General features: G+C 44.8%; 1 protein-coding gene across 2 annotated transcripts in view; it reads left to right on the forward strand.

Annotated features, from left to right (window-relative positions):
* The window catches only part of Enpp6 (ectonucleotide pyrophosphatase/phosphodiesterase 6), a 106,018-nt gene extending 80,740 nt beyond the window's left edge, over positions 1-25,278 (forward strand). For both annotated transcript variants that reach the window (XM_055593610.1, XM_055593611.1), the window contains 5 exons: positions 4,103-4,244; positions 4,803-4,982; positions 8,347-8,484; positions 20,508-20,631; positions 24,915-25,278. In XM_055593610.1, coding sequence (XP_055449585.1) covers positions 4,103-4,244; positions 4,803-4,982; positions 8,347-8,484; positions 20,508-20,631; positions 24,915-25,120 — 790 coding nt within the window. In that variant the 3' untranslated portion in view covers positions 25,121-25,278. The remainder of the gene's footprint in view (positions 1-4,102; positions 4,245-4,802; positions 4,983-8,346; positions 8,485-20,507; positions 20,632-24,914) is intronic.
* Positions 25,279-26,665: the final 1,387 nt, after the last annotated feature.

The following is a 26,665-nucleotide window of genomic DNA, read 5'->3' on the forward strand; positions in this document are numbered from 1 at the left end:
GAATGATGAGATATGGATATTGATATGAGTAGAAAGAGCAATAACATCTACAATAATCAAACCATAAGTTTAAGGTTGTTTTCCCCATCAGAAAATTTAAATTTGATTTTATGGGTTTCCTGCTAGCTAACAGCTAAGTGTACAGAATCTGAATGCTAGCCATGAATGAAATCTGGTGACTTTTAATCCCGTGTGTTAGTGCTCCAATACGAGACAGAAGGAACGCACTGTCGTTTCAGGGGCCTCCTTTCTAAATGTTAAGTCATCTTTCTTAACAACCAATAACTAAACATGCCTTTAAATTGCTTCCATTTCCCTCTGCCCAGGTCTCTCTTCCCAACTTAGTTCAGTAAGAAAAATGGATATGACATTATGAACTTTTTATATTGCAAAGCAACCTAGACAGAATTATAAGGTGATAGAAGACTTGGGTGTCCCCGAAACCCTGGGGTTGGAGGCCCCCTGCAGCTTTCTGGGAACTGGGTTTAATAGCCACATGTCTTTCTGGTATGGTTCCTGGACCTCAAACCTGTAAATGGCCAATAGCAGTCACTCAAGCCTGTTCCACCCAACCTGCCTCACCCAAGCCCATTACAAACGAGCTGACCTGTGATAGAGACCAGATCCACATCGGAAACAGCTGGCTACCAAAAATTTATCTGCTAAACTCCAAACAGGCAAGAGCTGTCAGCCCCGGGAGACTTCAGTCCCTAATGAATCAATGAAATCTTAACACAGAAACCTCTCACATGTGTATTCCCTGTAACCCAAGCATCCCAAATCAAGCGTTCCCGGCATCTAAGGCTGACAGCTTCCTGAAACAATGCCATCAGGTGGATCATGACACTTTCCAGATCTCTGACCACAGAGAGATTTTCAGATGTGATAAACAGCCCGGGAGAAACCAGCCTGCACCTCGAGCGCACCACAAATACATTGCAATGCAATGGGTATTAAAAGGAAGGGGCCTGGGTGTATTTCATTAAACTCCGATGCCGCAGTAAACCTCATCCCGGTGAGTCACCGATGAATTAGGTGGGATTTTTTTTCCCCACCATATGGAGGGCCCCTGCTAGAAGTGTGGACACCTAAACAGATGATCTAGCTCGTGAACCGGCACATCTGGAACGCCTAAGATACCAGTACGTAAAGCAGATAAATGTGAAGGCTTATCACTAGGACAGGTTTTATGGGAGCTTTCGTTGTGCTCAGATGCGGTGATGAAGGAAGGAGCCAGAGCCCTACCAGCTCACAGACCATGAAGCGAGTTTCTGCCTATGGACGAAACTCAAATTACCTAGTACTAACCTCTCTCCAGCACCTACACACTTGTGGGGCCCTAGAGGGACCTTTTGTACCCAACCGTGTATAGATGCAGAGGCAGTTGGAATTAGTCATTCGCGCATTAGGGAGTGGGAGTAATGATAATGCCATTTGTGAGAAAAATCCAAATCCTAACATAACCCAGTCCATACTGTGGGGGAAGGTGGTAATGGGGCTTATTAATGAAGGGTCAGTTTGTTTTGTTCTAAAAAGAGAAAAGAACATTTGACTAACAATTTCACTTCTCATAAAACCAGTGTTTTCTTGGGGCTGTTAATAATGTACACACCCCGAGTGCTCAGTAGAACTCAACGGCATCACTGAAGGGAACGTGACCGCAAAGGAGGAGTGTGCCGGTCAGAGTCAACTCTGGAATCTCTTCCCTAGTTTAGAAGATGGAGGAGATGTGGATGGACATTCAAAGGCCCAGATTACATGTCCAAGTTTCAAAGGTTTCTCAGATCTGCCAGGGAGTGAGGAACTCCTAGAACCCCCTGAAGCCTGCTTCTTCACATGCAAATCTGTGAATGCTTTTCTGTGAGGACTCCTGTCCCCATGGCTCCAGACCTGGAAACAGAGTCAGCCAATAGACATAGAGCATCTAGGTGACAAGGATGATGTCTCTTAGTGTTACCTTTGCCCCTGCTCACAGCCAGCGTCTGGGAGTTAGTACGAGTCATATAACAGAACGAGGATTCCAGAGTTCACTAAGGCTGGGTGGGATGGTTCCCCTTTGCTGTGGACTGTACAGTGGACTCTTAGCTGTGGTCATGTTCTGAGACCTGGGCTTACAGCCTGGCTCCATCTTGTGATACTGGTAACTGTTTAAAACTCTCTTGAATTCTATAGCTGGGGATATAGATAAGTTGCTAGAGTGCTTATCCAGCATGCATGTAGCCAGGAGTTTGATCCTCAAAACCATATGAATCCAGGTACATAGCTAAAATTTCAGGACTTAGGAGAAGTGCAGGCAGGAGAATCAAAAGTTTAAGGTTATTTTTGTTTATATGATTCAAAGCCAGCTTACAATACATGAAATCCTGCCTATAATAAAGAATAACAATAATAAATCATATTATTATTTTATTATTGTATATAATAATATATAATTATATTATTAAAAGGGAAATATAATAATATTCTATTATACCATATTATTAAATTATTATATTTATGTTACATAGTAATATCATATTATTATATAAAGTATAATTGTATTTATATTATAAATTATATAATATATTTAGTATTATATAAAAGTATATTAAATTGCTTTATTAATAATAATATATTAATATTATGTTATTATTCTGCAACACAGTACATGGCACATGGCCATGGTCAATGGCCCATTTAGTGGGTACTTATTATTAAACAATCAGCTGACAACTGTAGAATTTTGCTTTGTGGCAAATGCTAAGCTTGAGCTGAGATGCAATGGAGAATGAATTACCCTTCCTGAGAAATTTAGAAGGAGAAAAGTACGCCCTAAAAGGTCCAGATGTGAGCATGTTGTCATGGGCGCACACAGCAGGCCTCTCTGCCCTAGCCTCAGGACAGCAAAGGCAGCTTCCTGGAGGAGGCAGTGGCTGTCACCCATCTGAACAAGGGATGGATACTGTGCCACTCAGACCAAGGAAACTGAGCTCTTTGAGCATCATGGGGTTCTTTCTCTCCTGCAGGATAGCAAGACCCAGGGACCCACTCCCTCTGAGATTGCACTCTTCCACTGTTCATGCTGCCAAGACCATATCAGGAAAAACATGGGTGCATGCGTCTCTGTATTTGTGTGTTGTAATCAGATGTGCTTAAAATAGAGATTTTCAAGGGAAATAAAGCAATTTGACAAGGATATTAATACTACCTCTTGTACAGGTCGAAGCAGAGAAAACTGCCTTTCATTTCTTTTTCCATTGGCTCATCTGCTGTCAGTTCTGGAGGTCGTCGTAATCATCCTCATCGCCATCATCATCATTCCGATCTGTTTTGGGTGCTTGATGGTAGGATGGGCAAAGCCAGAGCTCAGGGAGAGAAGGTCACAGTGAAAAGTGCCGTATGAAGAAGGAGAGAACATTCCCCGGAATTCTCCTACTCCCCATAAGCAAACCACTCTTCTTTACATTGCTAGCGTCTGCTCATTCTTAGGCTAGCATTGGGGGTTAAATGGTTTGGATTTTCACCGTCAATGCTGGCCCTGGAAGAGCTTTGAAGTTCATAAAAGTAAAGTTACTTTTAGGATTTACTCTGTGTCTGCATGAGAACTAGCCTGTCACAGGTCCCCAAAGAGCACATGGCTGTGGTGTGTCCTCTGATGTCCGATCCTAAGGCTTAATCTATTTATAGCTAATGAAGTTGCTGTGGCAACACTGTTTTTATTCTTGTCAGTGAGACCCACAATCTGCATTTTATTAAGACTCCCTTAAAGTCTATCAATAGTTTTTCAGTTCCAGCAGGCTATGCTAAGGGAGTTATAAGGACTATGATCTGATCTTATTACATCTCTCAGTTTTTGTGGACATGTAAACCAATACAGTCTGACCAGAAGAAGCAGTGACCAACAGCTACATTCTCTGAATCTTGTCACCAAGCTGCCTGCTCAGGACTAGAAACCTTGAGTTCATTATCCCCTCACCTTGACTGTGTGGAAATACGGGTTTTGGGTGGCCCACTGGATAGAGTTTGGGGGTTCTCATATCTTCATAGAGGGTCAGTGGGTCATAAGGGAGCAAGCTGACAGAGGTCTCCCTCAACTACAGCTGTCTCGTTCTTTTTCCTCCAGGAGGGGCAGCGCTGATCTAGCAGCCATATACCATGAGCGCATCGATGTGGAAGGCCACCACTACGGCCCCTCATCACCTCAGCGAAAAGATGCCCTCAGAGCTGTGGACACTGTTCTGAAGTACATGACCCAGTGGATCCAGGTGACCTAAAGCAAGGGCAACCAATCTGGCACTTTCTCATGTCATCTTTTCCTCTCCTGATTGCCATTCCCTACATACTTCCTTCAACAACTTCTTTACTACCAGTGTGAGGCTCTCTTCTTCACATAGCACCAAAGGCACCAAAACACTCAGGTTCATGCATGGCCAGTGGGGATTGATCTGGATGTATGTTATTGTCTGGCTTAACTAGAGAGCTGGCCTGGTTCTTCAGAATATTAATAAGTCTTAGCCTGGACACGGGTCAAATGTGGGTTCCGACTCCAACAGTCTCCCTTCTTCTTTAATTTATAATTTAAAAACACCATTTTTTTTAAGGGGCTGCATTTCAAGAAAGGGTTTCTTTGTGTAACCTTGACTGTCTTGGACTTGCTTTGTAGACCAGGCTGGCCTCAGAGAGATCCACCTGCCTCTGCCTCCCAAGTGTTACAATTAAGGGTGTGTGCACCATAGCTGGCCGAAAACACCTCTTTATAGGAATTTGTGTGAGGAAGGACCTTTCTTCCATCACTGTGATCACTGCCTGTGTCCACCCCACAGGACCGAGGCCTGCAAGATGACCTAAATGTCATCATTTTCTCAGACCATGGGATGACTGACATCTTCTGGATGGATAAAGTGATTGAGTTGAGCAAGTACATCAGCTTGGATGACCTGCAGCAAGTGAAGGACCGAGGGCCTGTCGTCAGCCTGTGGCCAGCCCCTGGAAAACACACTGAGGCAAGACACAACATGGAGGAGGGGAGGTGACTGGGCCCATTGGCTCCAAATCTGTGCTTTCACCTTCTTCCAAGAGGTTTTATAATGAACTACGTTCAGGTTAATGTAGCTGACGTTTGCTACTTTGTGGGTTCTTCTTTCTTCCACCTTTCTCCACCCTTTTCTTCTTCCCTTTCAATCTCCTAACACCAGATAGGAGAGAAAGAAGGATAGAGAGGAAAGGAAAGAGTCAGTAATCAGGAAATGGGGAGACATTATCATTAGACTACTTCCTGCTGATTAGGGGCATGGAGCTCCTTGGGGCAAGTTTGATCTTTGCCGTTAAGATATCTAATTTCTTCTTGCTGTTGTTTCGTCTTTGCGCATGACTCCTTAACAAACTGTGACCAACAGCAACCAACCAACAACCCACCAACACCCCTTGGGGCCCTAGCAACTATACACCCTCTGAAAAGTCCCCAGAATTCCAAACATCACACAGTTACAGAAACTATCTACAGCTGGCAAAACCACACCTCTGCTAGAGCATGAGGCAAATCATAGTCAGTTGCTGTGAAGCAGCCCCATATCCCCACACCAGGGATTAAAACAAAAAACATATTCTTATAATATTGCTCTGTGTGTGTGTTAAAAGAAACCAGAATTCCAGAACTTTCATCACAGGTTAGGAGCATGGACTTTGGAATCAGGTGACCCAGCCTGCCACTCACCGCATTCATTTTCTGTATTTGTTTTGCTCTATAATGGTTTCTACCTCCACTAAATTTAATGAGAATTAAATGAGGTAAATGATGCTCCTTACTTTGTGAATGCCTGACATATATAAGCAAGCCATTTTCAGGGCTATTGTTGGACAAACTCCTGAGGCAGACTCTTTAGAATGAAGCTGCTGCTCTCATCTACCTCTGATTCCTTTTCACCAGGAGGCTGGAGATACAAAGATGACTAAAGAAGACATCGTGGTCCACATGTTTGCAGGGAGTCGGGGGATGTTGTTAGTTTCTGACTTCAGAGCCTTGAGACCGTAGCTGTCCTATAATCCATGGGCATACACAGATGCAGGCTGAGATCACAGAAAAGACTATGTATGTGCTATTTATCACCATCAATCGAGAAAGCTCTCAAGAGGATGTGGTTAAGTTCCTACAGTGTGCACATGAGGAATAAAACTCCCTTTCAGAAACTCGGTACCCTGTGTTCACACTCTCAAAAAACAAAAACAGAAAAACAATACAAAACAGAAAAGCAAAAGCAGTAAACAGGGCTGACAGTGGACACTCTTGGCTGACAACTTAGTGCTCACATTGCATCATTCCCTCCCAGTGCATGGATGCAGCTTCTGTCCACTCCCAGGGGAGCTGACATGCTCCAGGAAGCATTGATCTTTCTTTAGGGGAGGGGACAATCCCAGCGGCAGGAAGCCAGGAGGAGTCTGGGGGCTGCTGTCTTCTTCATCCTCATGGCAGCAGAGCAGTTGCCTATAAACAGTTGTCATTAGCCTTTGGCTCACACATAGGAGGTCCCCATCGCCATTTTGCTTGGCCTTAGTTGAGGTCTGTTGTCAACAGTACCATTGCTTTCAGCCTTTCCCCATTCACAAGGGATATCCTCCCCCCCCTTTTTTTTCTTGAGTTCCACAGCCAGGAAATGAAGTTTACAGTGTCCCGCCAGCTCCCTAAATATGAAAACAGAAAGAATATGTTACATGTTGTCAGGTTCTTGGGAAGCAGCTCTGTCTTTCTGGCAAGGAAGCTCATCTTTGTCCCCGGTTTGGCACTTGGGCATGTGACACCTCCAGAATGCTTGGGTATCAACATTCACGAGCTGGGAAGAGCATCTTCCCACAGGAGTGCATACCAAGCAACTGCAGCCGCCAATAGCAGTTGGTGATGGTTCAGATGAGGGGGCTGTGTTTGGTGACAGTTGTGTCACATGACAGGCACAACAGTCTGCAAGACCTGGTGTATGTCAGCATACTCTTTTTTCACTTATCCAAAATAGTTCTGCATTCTGCATACATCATTTTTAATCAAACAGGGAAAATTAATTCATGGAGCTATCAGTAACTCTCTACTGAACAGCCTAAAGACTATTTTTAAGACGTGAGTGACAAACACAATTTTACGTTCCTTTATATTAAGGAATTCATGCGTGGCTTGGCTAAAGGCCAGCGAACCAGTGTCAGCAGCTTGATTTTATTTTATTTTTTTGCCGCAAACATTTAAGTTTCTGCTAAATACTGGAAACGTGTGCAGAGTTTAGAGCTTCTTCGCAGAATTGGCAATGTGGTTAAAAACAATTCCTATAGCTTTTAAGATTCGTGTATGGGTAAGAGATACTGTCAAAGTCAAGTTAAAGAGCACATATCTTTTCTCTGATGTTGGCAGTATTTAACATCAGCCAGGCCACGTTCACACCGCCACTTAATTTTAGTGCATGGAATTTTGAAAAATAGCTTTTGTAATGTGTTCACTAGTCATTGATCATGCACAAAAATATTGCCAGAAAGTGTGTAAGTGGTAGAGGATAATGTTGCCTTGGACACCTCATATTTGATAAAAGCAGAATGTTGGGATGACCCATGGTCTCCTGAAAGTTCCTCCCAGATCTACCCACTCAGAAAAGCCACTAAAAAGTGACCATTTATCATATGGTTGAGTGGTTACTAGAGTTTCATAAGATAAGAATCTCTGTGGTGTTTCCTACAACTTAACATTATTTTTGCTCAATCTGAGATTGTTGAGACTCTTCTACGCGTCTTAGCTGATGTGACTGAGGCATCTGTCTTTACTACTTTATAGTGTCTTGCCCAAGAACTCCACCTGTATGTCTTTATTTCCCCCATTGTTCTCTCTTTGCTGTGTCTCTTTTGCTGGATGTCTGGGGTATTTTGTATATATGTCTACAAGGTGCACATGAGAGACTTTCATTGTATTCCCTAAGGAATACAATGTATTCCACCTCTTATTTCAGGGAGCATATGGACCTTTAGCCTTCCTGGATAAAGCCAGCTTCCTTTGTGAGCTATACAAAAGTCTCTCATAGCCAGGTGTGACAGTGTATACCTTTAATCTTAACACTGGGTAGACTCAGGCTGAGCTCTGTGAGTTCAAGGCCAGCCTGGTCTACGCAGTAAATTCCAGGCTAGCCAGAGAGACATAATAAGATCCTTTCTCAAGGGGAAAAAAGTATCTCATTTTAATGTAGCTTATATATATGAGAATGTTTATATTATATATATACATATGTATGTGTATGTATATATATATATATATATATATATATATATATATATCTTCCATCTCACAGATCTAATACTTACTTAATGAGTGCTCAGACCACTCACTCTTGGTTTTCTTTGCAGATCTATCACAAACTCAGCACAGTGGAACACATGACTGTGTATGAGAAGGAAGCTATACCCAGCAGGTTCTATTACAAGAAAGGGAAATTTGTCTCTCCTTTGACTTTGGTGGCTGATGAAGGGTGGTTCATAACAGAGGTAATTATAAAATATACGGCATCCATTCAAATTCTGTTCGAAGCCCATGGGTAAGTCCCAATTATTGAGATCATTTTGCACAGGTGCCCTTTGCTACAGTGCCTCCTTGTCTAGAAAATCAAAAGGCTGGAGGAGATGCGTAGGTGAACACGAGCTTTAGGCACAAATGCAGAGTTGAGATTTAGATTTCACGGCTCCAGATGGCTTGAGTTGTAATAGCTGGGCTTTAACTCAACTACTCAAGCTCCCACATCACCTGTATAGCTTAAAGCAGAGCGGTTCCTGTGCTCTGATTGTACTGAGAGTGCAGCCCATTCCAGAAGAGAACAGCCCTTCAGACATGAGTCCGAAGGGGCGTCGTACTTAGATTGATCTGCAAGGTGAGCGGAGTAGTCATGTCTGAGACTCAAGACTAGTAAATGATATACTAGAAAGAACAGATTTCTCATCGGTACGAAAAGGAATTTGGGCAAGTGAGTGGACATCTAACAAGCAGGGCCTTACGTCATGAGACTCTGTGGCACGAACTTCAGTTCTCGAGCACGACTGACTCACGCCTCTGTGTTCACAGAGAGAATCGCCTGGCTACCACGACCTGAAATCAAGGCAGATCTGGTTGTAACTACTGGCAGCTGAAGGCAGAGGCCAGTCAGGCTCTTAGGCTGTGCCTTCCTCTGCCATGCTAGTTACAGGGTCTTGAAGACTAAAGCAGAGGGAGAAGGATACAAGTTCCAGGCCAGCCTGGGCTACCTAGAAAACATTTTAACACATATCTAGAGACAAAAAGGGTTCCAAGAGACTCCTTCTAACACCATTAGTTCCCAGAACTAAAGTGTGAGTCTATCTTCTTGTTTAGAGTTCACACAGACTGAGTGAGAACGTTATAATCCATGACATTGCCATGTGGCGGCATCCGTCTCTCTTTCTCCTCTCTCTGTCACACACAAAAACAATACAAAATAATAATGGGAATGCAATCAGTTTTACTCATGTCACTTCTGGGGTCTTTAATATACAAACAAATGTTTCTCAAGGCCTTCTGTGGGGCACACACGCAACCTTGCCAGAGTCCTCAAAAGACTTACTTTTGTTGTTGTTGTTTTGGAAGATCTTTCACTTTATACAATTCTGGTGAAGGTCTGGAAGGAAATGAATTGTGAGGATGAAGTCATAGTGGGCCACCACTCACATGTTAGCATGACTGTGCATGTCTGTCACTGGCTTTCTTTTGTTCAGTTCAAGCGCCAAGGAGCTGAGAGGTTATAGCATGAGATGGAGGTAGACGATGGGCTATGGGGTGATTTAGTGGAAATAGGCTTAAGCAGGGGAGGGGCAAAGCCAGAGATCACCATGCAGAGGATGGACAATCGCTAAGATGACATCACAGTTCCAGTGGGAAATGCCTTGGGTCTTGAAGCCATTCCAGGCAGGAATGGAAGTCCTCTGCTGGGGGAAGGGAGATTTCTTCCATTTTGGCAGAGGTTCTCCTAAAGGAAATACAGTATCCTGTACATTCAGGAGAAAAGATGTCTGTCTTCATAAGTAATGAAAACAGTCCTAGGAGACCTGAGGGTACAGGTTAAAGTGTAATGGGTTATAGGTCATGAGCTATTTGCTTTTTTATTTTTACTGTTAGCTTCTTGAGACAATGTACTGCTGAGTTTCCCAGGATGGCCTGGAGTTTACTATATAGCCCAGGTGGACTCAAACTCACTAGCCTCTTGTCTCAGCCTCCTGAGTGTTTGGATTAAAGCATGTACCACCGAGTCTGGGTCACAGACCATTTGAACAACAGCTTCAACAATGATTTGACATCTAATTTAACTGAAAGTCTGGAGATGATCAGCTGGCTGTACAGTTACTTAATCTAGAGACTCAATGGGAGTAAATTCCTAATCCAGCTCTACGTAATTCTGCTTTTCCTTTCAAGGTTGTAAAATAGTTGCTGCAGCTCCAAGCTGCTTAGCCACTCAAAACACACAGAGGAAAGAAGTGTGTGACTTTTCGTAGCACATTTTTCTAGTTATGAGATAGGGCTATATATTTCAAAACTATCGGTAGAAGGGGGTATGGGGAAACTTTGAAGATTATAGAATGCAGGTGGGGAGGACCTGTCTGTAAGAAAAGGTATATAATTATGAAGATGAGGTCTTAAAAGAAACCCAAGAAGTTCTTACAGTGAATTTTCTTTAACTACTTTGAAAATCTGCCCCTGTCTAGAAACTACTAGCAACTTCCCTTTAGGTTTCATCAATCAAAATTCCTGCCTGGGGTGAGATTTGGTTCTGGAGATTGCTATACTGCACAATAGGGAACCACCACCACGAAACCAAAGAGATACAGAAACTAGAGTTAAGAGACAGGGGCCTCAAAACAAAATAATGAAGAAGAAGAAATGGGACTTGTCACACCACTTTCCAGTAGACCAGCAATCGACTCTAGGATGCCTGTGACTATCTGAAAATGCCTCCTCCTGCCCCTAGCTTTGGGTCCCACCCATCCTCCGCCCACACACTCAGGGATGCTGAGTCATGCTCTTCTGGATGAAACTGGAAAATTAATAACTCCTGTTACATAGTTATGTACATTATATCATATATTGCCTTTGTATTTATCACACACACTAATTTGTTCAAAACTGAGACAACCAATTAACAGGAAGCTCCAATATTTCATGGCGTGGGTTTAGGAACAAAGAAAACCTCATAAAACAAAACAAAAGGATCCATGCCACGGCCAACTACATGAACAGTTTTTAAAATAGGGCTGAGGTTGTAGCTCAGCTTGTAGACTGCTTGTCCTATTGTGCAGGGAGCCCTACATCCCACGCACAACATAAACTGGCCATTTCAGCACACATCAGTGACCCCAACACACAGGGGTGGAAGCGGGAAGATCAGAAGTTCAAGGTCATCCTTGACCACATAGGAAGCTCCAGACCAGCATCAGATGGATGAGATCCTGTCTGAGAAGAAAACTCGGAAGAGAGAGAGAGAGTGGGGAGAAGGAGGAAGAAAGGAAAAAAAAGGAAGGAAGGTGGGAAGAGGATGAAGAAAGAAAGGGAGAGAGAGGAAACGAAGAAAAGAGGGAAGGAGAAAAGCAGGAAGAAAGGGAGGAAGTAAAAAAATGAAAGGCTTCAAAAGGAAAATTTGAGATATTAAGGACAAGTAAAACAAACAAACAAAAAAATTTAAATGAAAATCAGGGTGGGTAGGAGATGGGAGATGATGAGAATTGCCAAAATACATTGGATGCTTAACAAAACTGTCAAAGAAGGAAATAAAGAAAAGCTATAGAATAATAGAAGAGAGAAATCCAAGTAAAATAACTAGGACATGAAAAAATAAGATTGCCTTAGAAAGATGAGTGTCCACCCACCAAGCATGGCATGCCACCCACTTTTGATTAACAGTGATGGCTTATTTCATGTACTGTGATTTCCAGTTCCATTCATTTTCTTGCAGATGTAGAAATGATGAACTCATCTCATAAACCTTTAAATAACAATACTGAGTGTGGGAAGAAACTGTGATAGTAATCTTCCTTTGCCATGCCAACATCATTAAAAAGCTAAGCGGATGCCCCAACTATGCACAAAAGGGTTTTAATGACATCCTGGGACATTAAGTCATTTAGCATTTCTCACATAGTAAATATATCCAGAAACTTTTTATTTTAAAATTTCCAGTCAACAACAGTAACAATGGCTCTCTTGAATTAGGTACCTCCTGGCTGACAAATGCCTTCAATCAACCCTCTTAATAGCCAGCATGATCCCTGAGGTGTTCTATCTCTCATCCTTCAAAGCCCAGTGGCAGCCCCTCTTTTTCTTTAATACACTTAGCTGCTCCTAATTGTCCTCATTTGGGACTTTCTTAAGACCTCCAATAGTTCTGCTGAGTATCATATTTGCCTACTTCTTGACTATCTGGTCTGGAGTGAAGGTTCCCAGATCTTGATCTCTCCCCAGGAAATGTGAGTAGTGGAGTGACATGTGATTGAACAAATTAATACCTAGAATTTGCATTGGTTACCTATTGACAGACTATTCCCTTTATAGGTTGGTAAAAAGTTACCCAGGAAAGTTACTAAGTCAAGCCTTCAACTTCCACTAATTCTTTTTTATTTTATTTTATTTTTTAAAAATTTTTTACAGAACCAAAAAATCTGGGCTCAGAGGCCTTTTCTGAGACCCATACTCCAACCAAGGACCATTCATGGAGATAACCTAGAACCCCTGTACATATGTAGCCCATGGCAGCTCAGTCTCCAAGTGGGTTACATAGTAATGGGAAGAGGGACTGCCTCTGACATAAACTGATTGGCCTGCTCGTTGATCACCTCCCCCTGAGGGGGAGCAGCCTTACCAGGCCACAGAGGAAGACAATGCAACCAGTGCTGATGAGACCTGATGGCTAGAGTCAGATGGAAGGAGAGGAGGACCTCCCCTATCAGTGGACTGGGGGAGGGGCAAGGGAGGAGAAGAGGGAGGAAGAGTGAGATTGGGAGGGGACCAGGGATGGGCCTACAACTGGGATACAAAGTGAATAAATTATGATAAATAAAAAAATAAATATTTTTTTTTTTTACATTTTATTCACTTTGTATCCCAGTTGTAACCCCTTCCCTCTAGATCCCATCCTCCCTCCCTCTTCCCCACCTATCCCCTTCCCCTAGTCTACTGATAAGGGAAGTCCTCCTATCTGACCCTACCCTATCAGGTCTCATCAGGACTGCCTGAATCCTCTTTCTCTATGGCCTAGTAAGGCCACCCAGACAGGAGGAGATGATCAAAGAGCAGGTAACCGAGTTCATGACAGACACAGCCTCTGTTCCCCTTACTAGGGAACCCACTTGGAGACTGAGCTGCTTATCAGCTACATTTAAGCAGGGGGTCTAGTTCCTTTCCATGCATGGTACTTGGTTGGTGCAACAGTCTCTTCAGGGCCCCCTGGGCCAAGATTTTTTGGCTTTGTTGGTGTCGTTATGGAGCTCCTGTCCCCTCTGGGTCTTTCTATCTTCCCCTTTTTCTATAAGACTGCCTGTGCTCTGCCCAAAGTTTGGCTGTGAGTCTACACATCTGCTTTGATCCCCTGCTCGGTGGAGTCTTTCAGAGGACATCTGTGGTAGGCTCCCATCCTGTTCCCTCTCTTCTACCACTTCTAGTGTCTGTTCTGTTTGGCCTTCTGAATGAGAATTAAGCATCTTCCACTAATTCTCAATAGCACTAGAGAAGATTCCAACTGGAAAAGGTGCCGAAACTACAAGTAGCAATCGTAGCTTTAGTGAGTCCCACACTGAGCAGGATATGTTAGCTCACCCAGTCCCCATCCAGCTTTCAAGGGCTGATTTCTGTGCCCTGTCCTGGAAAGTGTCTACTGTGCTGAAAAGAGCAAGTTGTGGCCGAGATCCTGGAAAAGGACTGGAAAGCAGGGTGCTTCATGCTGATCATCTGGATCCCTGTGTCAGTTCAAACAAGTGCAAGCACAGGCCCAGGCAACTACAGGAGGCCAGTATTTGTCTACAGAAGAAATTGTTTTGAAAACTAACAAAGGGTATGACATGCCAGGCTCAATTCTAAAGGCAGTGGCTGAAGAGCAGTTAGGCCTAGCTCCAAAATATTTGGAGGAAATCAAGACAGTCTGGGAAGCATGGCTTCTCAGTGGTCATGGCAGCCAGTGTGGTATTGTCCAGGCCCAACTAATTGAGCTCCAGAAGGTCAGATGTAAAATGCTGGAAGCAGCTTGCTCTCCACAGCAACTGGGGTCACATGCGGGAGGTGTCTGGAGTGCATGCCTCCCCTCTCTCTCCTTCCCCCCCTCCCCACCTACCACTCAAAATGATTCAACAAATGTAATCGCAGAAGACAGAAAGCAGCGACCCTGGTTGACTCGGTGCTACCCTCCTGCACTTCGCTTAACCCCGGATTCTCTCAATCCCTGCTGACTATGGTGTCTGGCAGTTTCCATGTCAAGGGTCAAGCTGTGTGTGGCTGGAGACTCTCCCAGGTCAGGCCAGGGAACCAAGGCTGACCAATTAAGCCCTGTTTGGGAAGACAGAAGCAGAGAAACTGGGAACAGCGTGTGGCGAACACATATGGAAGTTTCAGACCACTGCTCTCCAGGGGCTCCTAGGAAGCTGCAATGGGAAACCATCCTGGTTGACACTTTTAAATGGCAGTAGTACAAAAGCTAAGGAAATGGTGCTGTGTGACTTTTCCTCGGACGTGGCACTGATAACAGACCAAAGCAACCATTCCATGAACCAGCCTATTTATTGGTGGCACGAACAGGCGCATCGGTCACCTGTTACTTCCACAGCCCGGGTGACTCAAAGCATGCCTGGAAAGTCCGCCAGAGTCTGAAGAACAACTCACAGAAGCTGCATCTCCGAAGGCCCAGGGACGACCCACCCAAGGACAGCTGAGCCCCACCAGCAATGTCCTCCGGCCCAGCAGTCACCACCTGCTTCTGCAAGCGACCTTGGCGAGGGCTTTTGCCAATCTTCCGACTCTCCGAGCTTCTTAGCCTTGTAAGTGTGGGTAGCTTCTTGTGTCTTACCAGCTCCACTCTTCCCTCCAGGAATAAATGCTTCAGTTTGGAGGGAATTGTCACAGAACGCATGGTTCATAAAGAGAAAGCATAACTCCTTCTCAGCCTAGCTCAGATCCAAGACTGTCAAATACTGCCAGTTCACAGGTGTTTTCTCCAGTGCCTCCATTACTGTTTCTCCTCCTCAGTCTGAGGTGACACTATGTAACTCTAGTTTTCCTCTGTTCTCGGGATGAGGAAGGTCCCTGTGCAAAGCATGACCTAGGAAAAGCTACTGTGTTGACTTTTATTAGAGTTCTAATGCACTTTAAGTAGCTTTCACATTTTACTCATTTAAATTTAATTTCTATAGCAATCTTCTCCCTGCACCAAGATATTTTTGAAATAACTTGAGAAGAGAAATATTTGTACTCTAAGTGGTTTTGGTAGTCTGCTTTCTGTTACAATGGCAAAACAACTGAGTCAATCAACTATAAAAGACAGAGGTTTGCTTTGGCTCCTGGTCCCATGATCAACTGATCCTGTTTGGGGCCAACACATCACAGCATGGTGGGAGCACAGGGCAGAAGAGCCCCATTCACATATTGATATTTGTGAAGCAAAGAGAGAAGGAAGTGGCCAGGGTCCAAATATTACCTTTAAGGACAATCCTCCAACGACCCAATGTCTTCCCAATTGAGCCCACCTAAAGGTTCTGTCACCTGCCTATGCCCATTGGCTGGAGACCCAGGCTTTAACACATGGGCCTTGGAGAATATTCCAGATCCAAATGACAGCAGTGGTGGAAGAGTTACATACAGTAACCAGTCCTCCTCAGGCACCAGCCAGAGAGGGCGGAGCTCAGTTAGAGAAGGCTGGCTGCTCGGTTGTTCCATTGGGTCAAAGCTGATTTCATGGCTTGATTATGACAACAGTTTGGCTTTGTGGACTTTCTGGAAAGGGCTTCTCAAGCTGTACCCAGAGCCACACAGAAAACACATGCTCTGACCTTGGGACGGTGGTCACTGAAAACAAAGCCTGGCCTCAGGAAATGATCAATTGCAGCTTAACGATGCTGGGTGAATAGGAATTCCCATGCTCTGATATGGGAAAGATCATTCCCTGGTGAACCCTGACCTACAGAATGCAAGCTTTCAAGGGTGCAACGTGGGACGTGCTCAGGGGAGTCTATGCCTAGGCTGGCTTCTGAGCCACCCATATGAACAGTGGCTGTTTCCTTCAAAAGTTGGCCCTCATGGCTGTGGCCTCCGAGGGAAGACAGAGAGAAGGGCATCAGCTGGGAAGAGGACTCAGTGTGGCCCCACTCCACACCCTCTGGGCAGAGGGAGAATCTATCCCCATCACATGTCCACATCCTCAGGAGTCATTTTGTGATACAGGGCAGGACACCCACACCAGATTGTCACCTCCTCAGCTATTCACCGTCTGCCTCCTCAGGGGTATGTTTCCCTGAGACTCGACAATCAGTCAGGAGAAATGGGAGCAAACAGGTGAGAACCAGCCATCCCAACACATCCCAGAACAACAATGGTGAGTGATAGGGATCCGACAGAGCAAGAATCTTGCCTGTGTGCAAACAGAAACTAACAGATCCATGATGATCAGGCTACTCACTCATTCCCATCCTTCCATCCCTCCTTCCACCTTCACTCTTACTCCCAACCTGACATTTCTAGCTGTTCTTTTAGTTCACTGCAGATTAACACCAAGGAGTCCCGAACAGTGGAATTTGATGAAACAGTCGTGGGCAAAGCTTGAACAAACCTCCCTTTATAAGTTTCTGATCTGAATGTTATTTTTTCTTATCAACACTATGGATGGTTGACACGAAGCTCTAAAAGTCTTATCATTTGCCCTCTGGCACCCCACATTAAAGCCAGCACATCATAGGTGTCACGATGGTGCGCTGGAAGCAGAGCTCAGGGAATCAATTCCAAATCTAAAACCCTTGCCCATTTTTCCCAGGGTTCCCTCGTATGGTGCTGGTGACTTCTAGTTCACACACTGTTAAATGCAGAGCCCTCAGCTGGCCTTAGTTTGCCTGGGGCTGGTCCTGTTTTCAATCTGGAGTCTTGAATCTCATAAATCCCCATGGCAGCAAACCGGGACAGCTGGTGGCCTTCCTGGATTGGCCATTCCCTAGGTGAGCATAGAAAGCCCTGTGCCTGGTGTGCTCTCCTTCTGGTCTTGTTCTGTGTGAAGCAAGCAGTGTAAGAGCTTCTGACTTCCTGGAGCCTCCTTAGGGTCAGGCCTTGCCCCAGCAATGTGCCCAGGGTCCTGTCATGAAGAAGAAACTGGAGGATGTCTGTTCCTCTTGATTGGCTTCTCGCTGCAGCCGCCTCATTGTGGCCCCCTCTCCTGCAGCCCCTCAAGTGTGTGTGTGTGTGTGTGTGTGTACACACGAGTGTGCACACTTAGTTTCTCCCCTTTGGCCGGATCTAGAGGATCTGGTTACCTCCCCAGGATGCCACTAGGTGGCACTGTGTGGCAGTCCATGGTAGGGGTCTGAATAGGGTCAGCTCCTCCACCAGCAGCCTCAAGACCCAAAAGCTAGAGCGGTGGTACACCCTTCCTATTGCATTGTTCCATGCGTGTGCCTTGAGGAGACAATGTGTGTACAATGCAAAGACGTCAAAAGCCATCGCTTTGAAATTAAAGGGTTATTGGCATGTCACCTGGTCCACCTGTTTGCTTAAAAGAATTAATTCCCTTCTTATATAACCAGTTCATTGTTGTTGTTGTTGTTGTTGTTGTTATTGTTGTTTTTATCTATATCAGTAAAAATATTTATTTGGGTTCTTCTCCCTCTGGGGCAACTTGTCAGTCTGGTAATGATGGTAATTTGTATGTGATCATACCATTCCCCAACTACCTCTAGAACTAAGATTATCATCATCATTAATCTGTGCAGTAAGAAATGGTAGCCTTTTTGACTGTAGTTTTTAAGTTATGCTGTCCATCTTCATCCCTTAGCTGTGGGAAACAGACATACCACAAGGCTCATCACGAGTGAGATTTGAAGAATCAAATCGTTCCACTTAGGGCTTCCGGATCTCTGCCTTGAGGACAGAAAACGGGAAAAGCAACAGGTTTAAGCCAGCTGATGAGGCTAAATTGGAATGTGCTGTGTTCCTCACTACAGCCAGCTAAAAACCAAAAACCAAAAACCAGTATGAAAAGTTAGCAATGTAGTAAGTTCATAAAGAAAGAACGTCCACAGAAAAATGGAAGCTCCAGCTAAAGGAGGGGGGACGAGGCATGACGGAAAGCCAGGAAACAGAGAGTCAATGAAAAGGGGCCCTTTGGAGAGCAGAAAGGCTCAGGAGCGATTTATGGGGTGAGAGCGGATGAGAGTACAAAATGCTGCAGCTGAATAAGCTGAGGCTTCAGCCTCACAGCCTGAGTGCCTCACCCCACAGCTCGGGGCATCTGGTGACCAGACCAGCCGTTTGTTGAGCACCTACTGTGTGCTGAGCACCTCACAGTCATCTTAGCCTCCCAAACTCCACAAGGCGAGTGGTAAGCATCCCCACATCCAACAAGGAGAGTGAAATGCAGAGAAGTTATGTCTACCTGGGACCAAAGAACATAGAGGAAGAAATGAACTTAAACACTCCATAGTCAATCCAAGTCCCTCTCTCTACCCCGCAGAGTGGGTGAAGACCTGGGGCACGAGGAGACATTTCATGGTCCAGTGTTACCAGGATCACTTACTTCTTGGCTGTCAGGTGGTAGAATGCATATAATGACTGACAGATGGACCTGAACTCCAGTTTTGGCTCTGCCTCTTATTGGCTGTGTGATTGTAAGAGTTTCACTTAACCCCCTCTGTGCCGTAGTGCCTTTTAATTACGAATGATAAAAGATAGGATTGACCGCAGTGGGGTGTCGTGGTGATTGTAAACATCAGGACTGGCCTTGGGTGTGCTGGATGACTCTGTAAATACATGATACTGGTAGTTGGGGATCAAGCTGGGGACGGCTGGTTGTGTGGTTACTGTGCTGCTTTGAGTCTGCTCCTGCATTTGAAATACTTGGAGTGCTGAACTGTGCTCATCAGGAAAAGGACCGTCAAAAACCACACGCTCTGCCTGCAGCAAATGCTAGGGTTGTGTTCAACAGGCTGCAGGCTCTTCAGGACCCAGCAAGGCTTTAAGCTTCTTTTTCACCACAACTGAGCCTCTGGAGCCAAAAAAAAAAAAAAAAAAAGTAGTCTAGAAAATGACAGGAAAATGGTGGTCCTGACGCCCTTGCCAAGTGAAGAGTAGTTCAGGGAAATGAAGAAGCAGGAGGCCTGGGTAAGAGGACTTTGGGAGCCATCTTCAAATGGCTAACTAGAGAGAGCTGAGGACAATGGCTGTAGCGCTGTCTCTGTGGGTGGAGCCGGAAGAGGAATGGTGTGGAATGGTCACTGGGAGGGGGCGAAGTGGACCCCCTGGGCCTCTGGTTGCTTTGCTACAAAATGAGGTGACTCTAAGCGTGTCATAATTTCCAACAACTTTTCAACATCTTGGTATCTGAAAGTTCAATTTCATCCCACGCCAATGCCTGGAGTCAGAGCAGACAGCACGGGCTAAGGGCTTCGGTGCTGCAAGACTCCACTCACTTGCCAGGTGCAAGCCCTGGCTCCTCAGGCTACCGAGTCTTATACCTGATTGGGCTAGGATTCTCGCCATCTGACTTCTGTTCACTAGAATGAATCCTAGGACCCAGGGAAGCGCTGTACTTGTGATTACAGGTTTGTTATGAAGGACACAACTTGATGACAGCCAGATCGACATATCTGGGTGGTATGTGGGGGCACAAAGGTTTTATTCTTTGGAAGGTGTTTAAACCATGCTCATTAGGGTTGAATACGGGTGTCATTTTGCAAGGACGAGTTATCGTATTGGTCACATGACAGGACTCAAAATCCAACACCTTCCCTCTCTCTAGTGGCTGAGGATCAGGAACAAACACTGAAACCTTCTAATCAGGAGGTTTCCTTGGGTGAACAGCCCCCTACCCTGAGGCTGTGTAGTCCCCCTATCCAGTGGCCATCTCTGCATAGACTCTGTACAGGAGAAAGGAGCTCATTAAGGACAACAAAAGACCCTCTTGTCATCCAGGAAATTCCAAGGGTTTTAGGAGCTCTGTGGCAGGAACCCGGGATAAAAAGCAAATCTGCTTTTATACCACAGACATGTTCTAACGTCCCTTCTACCACTAACATGCTGTCTTTAGCGGTTCCAAACCTCATTACATGATACAATTCATCTCACAGTAAGAAAATGCCTCCTTAACCAGAGGCGTTCAGGAATTTAGGAGGCTGCTGCCAAGGGTCGGAGCTACCTGAAGTAGGAAGTGATCTGGCTGAAGCCAGATGACCTCTGTCAATGACACTGGCAAGGAAATCTCCACATAGCAGTCAGTTTGCCCCCTGGTCCCAACCGTCTAGGAGCAATGTAATATCGCTGTCTTTCTTGGTTTCAGAATCGAGAGATGCTTCCATTTTGGATGAACAGCACTGGCAAGCGGGAAGGCTGGCAGCATGGGTGGCACGGCTATGACAACGAGCTCATGGACATGAGAGGCATCTTCCTGGCCTTTGGACCTGGTAGGCAAGGAGACGACTGGACACTCATAGGCAGCATTCCAAGGAAGCAGCTCTAATAGGGACTAACCACCCTCGTACAAGCTGGAGGAGTTTCTTTATGGACCCTCTTTATGAGCCAAGCTAAGCAAATCCAGCCGCTCTCCATGAAACATCTTTCGCTGGCTTCCTTTCAAATGCTTCTTTGGTTTGGCAATTGTGGCCAAATACTTTTCCTTGTAAATTTTAAATCCTGAGTACAGTGCAGAAAATGTATTCCACATGTCTGTGATTCATTTTTTTTTCTTTTTACTTAATTCATCGAAACACTTTTTTTTTTCCACAGCTATCTGATGTCCAGGAAGGCTTATCAGACAGCAGTTTGCTGACAGCTGTGAGCCCCACGGGTTGACACTATTGCTTCCTGGAGTCTGACTTTTAAATAGCCCTACTCTGGACGCCCTCGTGGGCTTGGTCCGCTTAGAGTCTAACTAGAAGTTAGGATGTATTCAAGGGCAGGCTCAGAAATGACCTTGAGATTGACTTTGAGAATGAGCCAGAATTATGAGAGATATTTGTATAAAAGTAAATGTGCGGAGCCTTCCTTGATCAGGTTATATTCCCAAGGTGTGGGATAAAAGGCAGATGAAGAGAGTCTCTTCTGTCATTTAACTTAACTGATAGGGCATTATGAATCCGCACATTGGAAGGGAGGGACTTCAACTGCTCTCAACCATCAGGTGACTGTTTATAGCCATGCTTTCCACGCCTTTATTAAATAGATTCCCCTGACATCCATATTCCAAAGACACATCTCTGCATGTCAATCAAAATGTGTCTGCTCAAGAAAGTCCACACTTTCATTTCCAGTTCTATGTAAGGTCGTCTTCCCGTGAGCTCTGCTCTTCTCATTCCTGTAGCGAGACCAGTGATGTCAACTTTCTCTTGTTATTCTGTCTGTCTCAGTTTATTCCACTTACCACAAAATACCTGTTAAGAGCCTGATCTTGGGAAAAGACTTTGGTCCAAATCCTGGTCCATGTGTGACCCCCACATGTGATTTTCAAAAGCCAAAGGCAGCATCCAAATCAGTGAGAGCGAATGTTCATGGCACACTGGCTGGGCTCCTGACACAGGTCCAAGAGACCAGAGAACGTCTGAGTACGCTGTCCTTGGCTGGTGAGTTAGAAGCGCTTGCTGTTGGCCAAGCCCACTGAAGCAGAGCTTCTGTGCAAGAGGAATTAAGAATGGAGCTTTTAGGACAATGTTGAGGTTTGTTGTAGGTCAGAAAAACAGATATACCAAAGTCATGGTCTTTGTATGGGAGGATGTCAATCATCAGGATTGTCAATCAAAAAGATCACCACTTTCTTCCCCAGGAGAGGGAAGTAAGGTAGAGGATGCAGAACAGCTGTCTCTTGGACTGTATGTGAGCAGGAGTCTCGTGTGTGCTTTAAAGCATAAACCAATCTAGCCCCGAATTGAAAGTTCTAAACAAAATACCCAGCACTGTGCTAACTTAGAGTTAAATTCACCAGGGATGTTTTATCTATTAACAGAAGCCACTGTCATCAGCTCCTTTCAAATGGAAAGCCCTTAGTATTTTACAGACAGAAGGACAACCCCTGATGAAAATGGACTGGGCTAATTGCAAAATGTTTCCTTGAGAGCCTCCCGTAAACCATCACGTCCCTGGCTCCAATTCTCATGAAAGATTAAATAGCTTTACACACTGTCTGTTTACTCAGAAGAAAATTTAAGAGCGAGGCCTTTAATAGCTATCTAGCTGCACTTGGAGGTAAAGGCGCATCCCTCCTGATTCATTGTCCATGCTCCTTGCTTAGGGAGGAGGTTGGGCATCATTGTGGCTGCCCAGATACCAGCCTTCCATGTCAGTTAAGTCTGACCCAGCAAAGAGAAAAGAAAACAATTGTGAAGACAGCCTCTCTGCGCTTAATCCCAGCTTCTAATTTCAACCACCTAATCTTAACCATGGAGAACTCTGCTTTCAGGATGAGATGTTAGGAGCAGGAGTCAGTGAATAGTTACAAACCAGCAAGCCTCTCTCACAGCTGCAGCCCAAGCTGGCTGGGCACAGCACGAGCCTACGGAACCTTTCCCTTTCAGCAGACACATCTAATACCCAAATATAATGCCCACATTAGGCCTGTGCAAGTAACTTAGATCCAAATCTAGGTTCAAAATATCACCTGGAGCTAGTGGAACTTGGTGGAAGCCAAGCTAGGGGAACTAGGTGTTGGTCAACGGCCTGGGAATTTTCTAAAAATCTGCAGTTCTTTGACTTGGGCTCAAAATTCCATGACTTTAGAGCAGAAAGCCATGAACTAAATGAGGGAGAAATCTGAATCTCTCCTTCCTGTTCTTAGGCGTAGAACACAACTTTGTATTTTCAACGTTAGTTCAAATAAGATCATCCTTTTTAGGACTTTTGTCGGAACTTCATCTCAACTATTTTTTTTTCCTGTCTTTAAAAAGAGGATTTTTGAAAGGTCAAAGGATGCTTTGCACACACACACACACACACACCCCATACACGGCAGATGATGATTCAGCCTCATGTGATGGGTGGCATGGTCTTCACATCCAGGTCACATGGCAAGTCAGGAGGAGAGGAGACAGTTGCTTCCATTACTCTTGGGCAGACTTTCCTTTGATCTCTTGGGTTGTGGTGAGTTCATCTGATGGTAACGTGCCGTCACCATCATCACCTAGTTATGTAATCTGCCGAGACATTGAGAGGAGCCTTCTTTTTATTTTCCCATGCAGCCATGTTCTTTTTAACTTTTTTTTTAAAAAAAACTAGTTTTTACTTTGAAGTAATGCTGACCCTTATTCTCTTTGCCTCAGAAGAAAATGAACCCTCTAGGCCATTTATGAGGTGAATGTTTTCAATCCCAATTTTTTTTTCTTGCTGCCACTTATTATACACTTATTTATGAGTAATAATAGCCACCGGGTCTGGCATTGATTTAGGTGCCATTTCCCACACCCTCTTCCTTTCGAGCGCTGGTGCCTCTTTACACTGAATTCAACTTTAATTCTCCAAAGAAAGCAAATCCCATCTCTTGAGAAGCTGCACTACCTCTACACACTGAGTGGCAGGGGCTTTTGACTACAGCTTTCTTCCACAACTGCTTATTCCAGGGACAGATTGGTCAGTGCCATACTTCCAGAAGATATATCTGATAGGTTGTTTGCCCTCTTAAATTCAGTATATCCGGTCCCTGGGGCAAAACAAGTGCAATGATTCTTAAAAACCTTAGATGAACATTAAAAGCATGGGGTCTCTGTTGATGGATCAACACTCAACCTTGAACTCAGCTTCAACATAGCTCGTGATATTTTGTTGGGTATTTTTTTGGAGGAGCTTAAAAGCAAAAGTTGTTGTGGATGTTGTATGTCACGGTCTAAAGAAAGGGGCTCCACACTCATTGTTTGTGCCACAGAGAAGTAACAGGCACACTACACTAAAATCCCTCCAGTAGCATAGAGAGCCACCTCTCGTGCCCTTTGAGGACACAGCTCTGTACATGGCTAGCCCCATGCTTTTCACACCTGTGCTCAATGCCCTGGGCTGGCACAGGATCTGGGTAGAGGACAATGCCCTGCTCCCCATATGTCACTTGAAATCTTTCCTGGAATCTCAGCTTCAATGCCCGTTTGCTCATTTTCCTCATGGCTAAATTATCTCATCTGTTCCCCAAAGGCTCCCAAGCCATGTTCAGTTAATACTCTGAGTATATTGAAAACAATACTACCATTGCTGGTGGGCTATCAGCAACTGCAATATTACACAGCCTCATGGGCCATGAAGACCTGTGACCTCGGTAAGGCAGGAAGAGACAGACATTCTCAAGTTGCTGTGGGTGCTCTGAACCCTAGCTATGAGCCCTGGCTGGCTAAAAGTTCTGGAAGATATTCATGATGTTTTCAAGGGGCCCAGTAGAACAGGCTGTTTTCTCTGACCACACTGGCATCTAAAGAAACAAAACAGCTCCAGCTGGCCTGTCTCTGCAGGAGCACCCCACTGTTAATGGGAGCGTAGGAAGCGGAAGCACAAAGAAGACTTGTCATTGGAAGAATCTTATCTTTGTGCCCCATAGAGGATCCATCCTTCCCAACCCGTAACGTTCCACCGATGTTTCCTCATTTGTAGTCGCTTAGCCACAGGCATTGACGAAGGAGACTTTCCCGGAGTCCGAGCAGAATTTCTCCATCTTTGAGTCAACCTTCCTTTTTTTAGGTGACCAACCATGACTATCTGCTTGTCTATTTTTGCCTTTCAGATTTCAAGTCCAACTTCAGAGCTGCTCCGATCAGATCCGTGGATGTCTACAACGTTATGTGCAATGTGGCAGGCATCACCCCGCTGCCCAACAATGGATCCTGGTCCAGGGTGGTATGCATGCTGAAGGGCCCAACCAGCTCGGCTCCATCTGCCCTGCTAAACTGCGCCGCACTGGTCTTCATTCTCCTCTTACGCTTTGCGTAGGCGGTCATGCTGCTCGTTCCAAAGCACTGGTGCCGTAGAGCCTGCCTCCAACACCGGACAGTTTTCGTTCTCTTTTATGAATAATAGCTTTATTAACACAATCAAGGCCATTAAAGTTGTAAATATATTATTCTTGGATGATTCTATACTCCTTCGAAAGTCCCTTCTTTTTAAAAAAAAAAATCCTTAAACTTTGTATTTCTTAGAAGTTGGAAATTTGTATCTTTTCATTCACTTCGCCAGTAGTTTCCTCCTTTCTTTGCACATCCTTACTGAGGATGAATGGTGCGAGCGGTGGTCTGCCCCTACAACAGCCAAGCATAGTCATCCTGGATCCCTCCCATACTGCCTTGCCCTGTCAGCGGGACTCTCTGTGTCCTGTCCGGGTCCAAGAGCTCATACTTGGCATCTGCAGCCACAATTCTGTTCTGTCTTTTCTAGTCCAGAAAGAGGAGATCTGGGTACAGGAAAGCAATACATGGTGGAATTTCTGCCTTGGTGCCTGGAGCTTTTCATAGCGTATTCTCAGAAAGCACACAGGACAGAAGAGATCACTGATCAACCAATTAAAGTATCAAGAACAATTGGGCAACTCCTAAAACTGGTAGGCACCGTCTCAGCAAAAAATAATATGAACATCAGAGATCTCAACTCATTGCCAGGAATGGTGATGTACCAAATGCAAGTGTCATGCTTCAGTAGTTCAGAAGAGGACTTGTATAACAAAAGCTGATTGTGTTTTTAAGCAACGAGAGATGTGCACGCAAAAGCATACACACACACTCACACATACATACATGCATGCTCATGCACGCGCGTGCGCACACACACGCGCGCACACTCACACACAGAGTCCTCTACACCTAATAGTTAGATTTAGGGTTTTTCATTTTGTTTTGTTTTTAAACCTTTTTTTACAGTGAGGAAGCAAGACACGTTCAATCGAATGCGATCTGAGTTTTGAATATGTACATTTTCTCAGCCTAGTGTTAAGCAGTGTGACACTGTCTCGGGAGGCTGGCCAGAAGCAGCAGGCCACAGCTTTCAACCAGCCACGTGATTCTGGGTTTAAGCACACAACATCCTAGAGCACATGGTATTGCTAAACCATGAGGTTCGGTAGGGTGTGTATTATATTCACTTTGACTAAATAATCTTTCCAATTCATGATGAGTTTATTGGGATGCGACCCTGTCTTAAGTTGAGGAGCTTGCGAATCGAATCCTGTTGCTTTGCATTCGAAATGAGTTGGCACTAAATGAGTCACTGAAAGTGACACAGTATTGGACAAAGACAAAACATCAGCTCTCAGGAGGAAAATGCCTTTATTTGGTGCTTTCCTTGAGAAAAACAACTCTCAGCAGCACCCAGGTTTGGTCCAGGCTCCAGAGCCTTGAGTTAAGAGGGCAACAGATCACTGCTTAAGAATGTCGAGTTTATCCTCACAAAAGATTTCCAGGGATTTATGTAATGTGTTTTTAAAGCGCCAACAAACCATGGAATCAACTGGAAAGGGGGAGAATTGGCCTTTGTTGTGTGCTTGAA

This window comes from Psammomys obesus, unplaced genomic scaffold (genome assembly GCF_907164565.1).
Source record: "Psammomys obesus unplaced genomic scaffold, mPsaObe1.curated_primary_1811, whole genome shotgun sequence".
Taxonomy (NCBI): domain Eukaryota; kingdom Metazoa; phylum Chordata; class Mammalia; order Rodentia; family Muridae; genus Psammomys; species Psammomys obesus.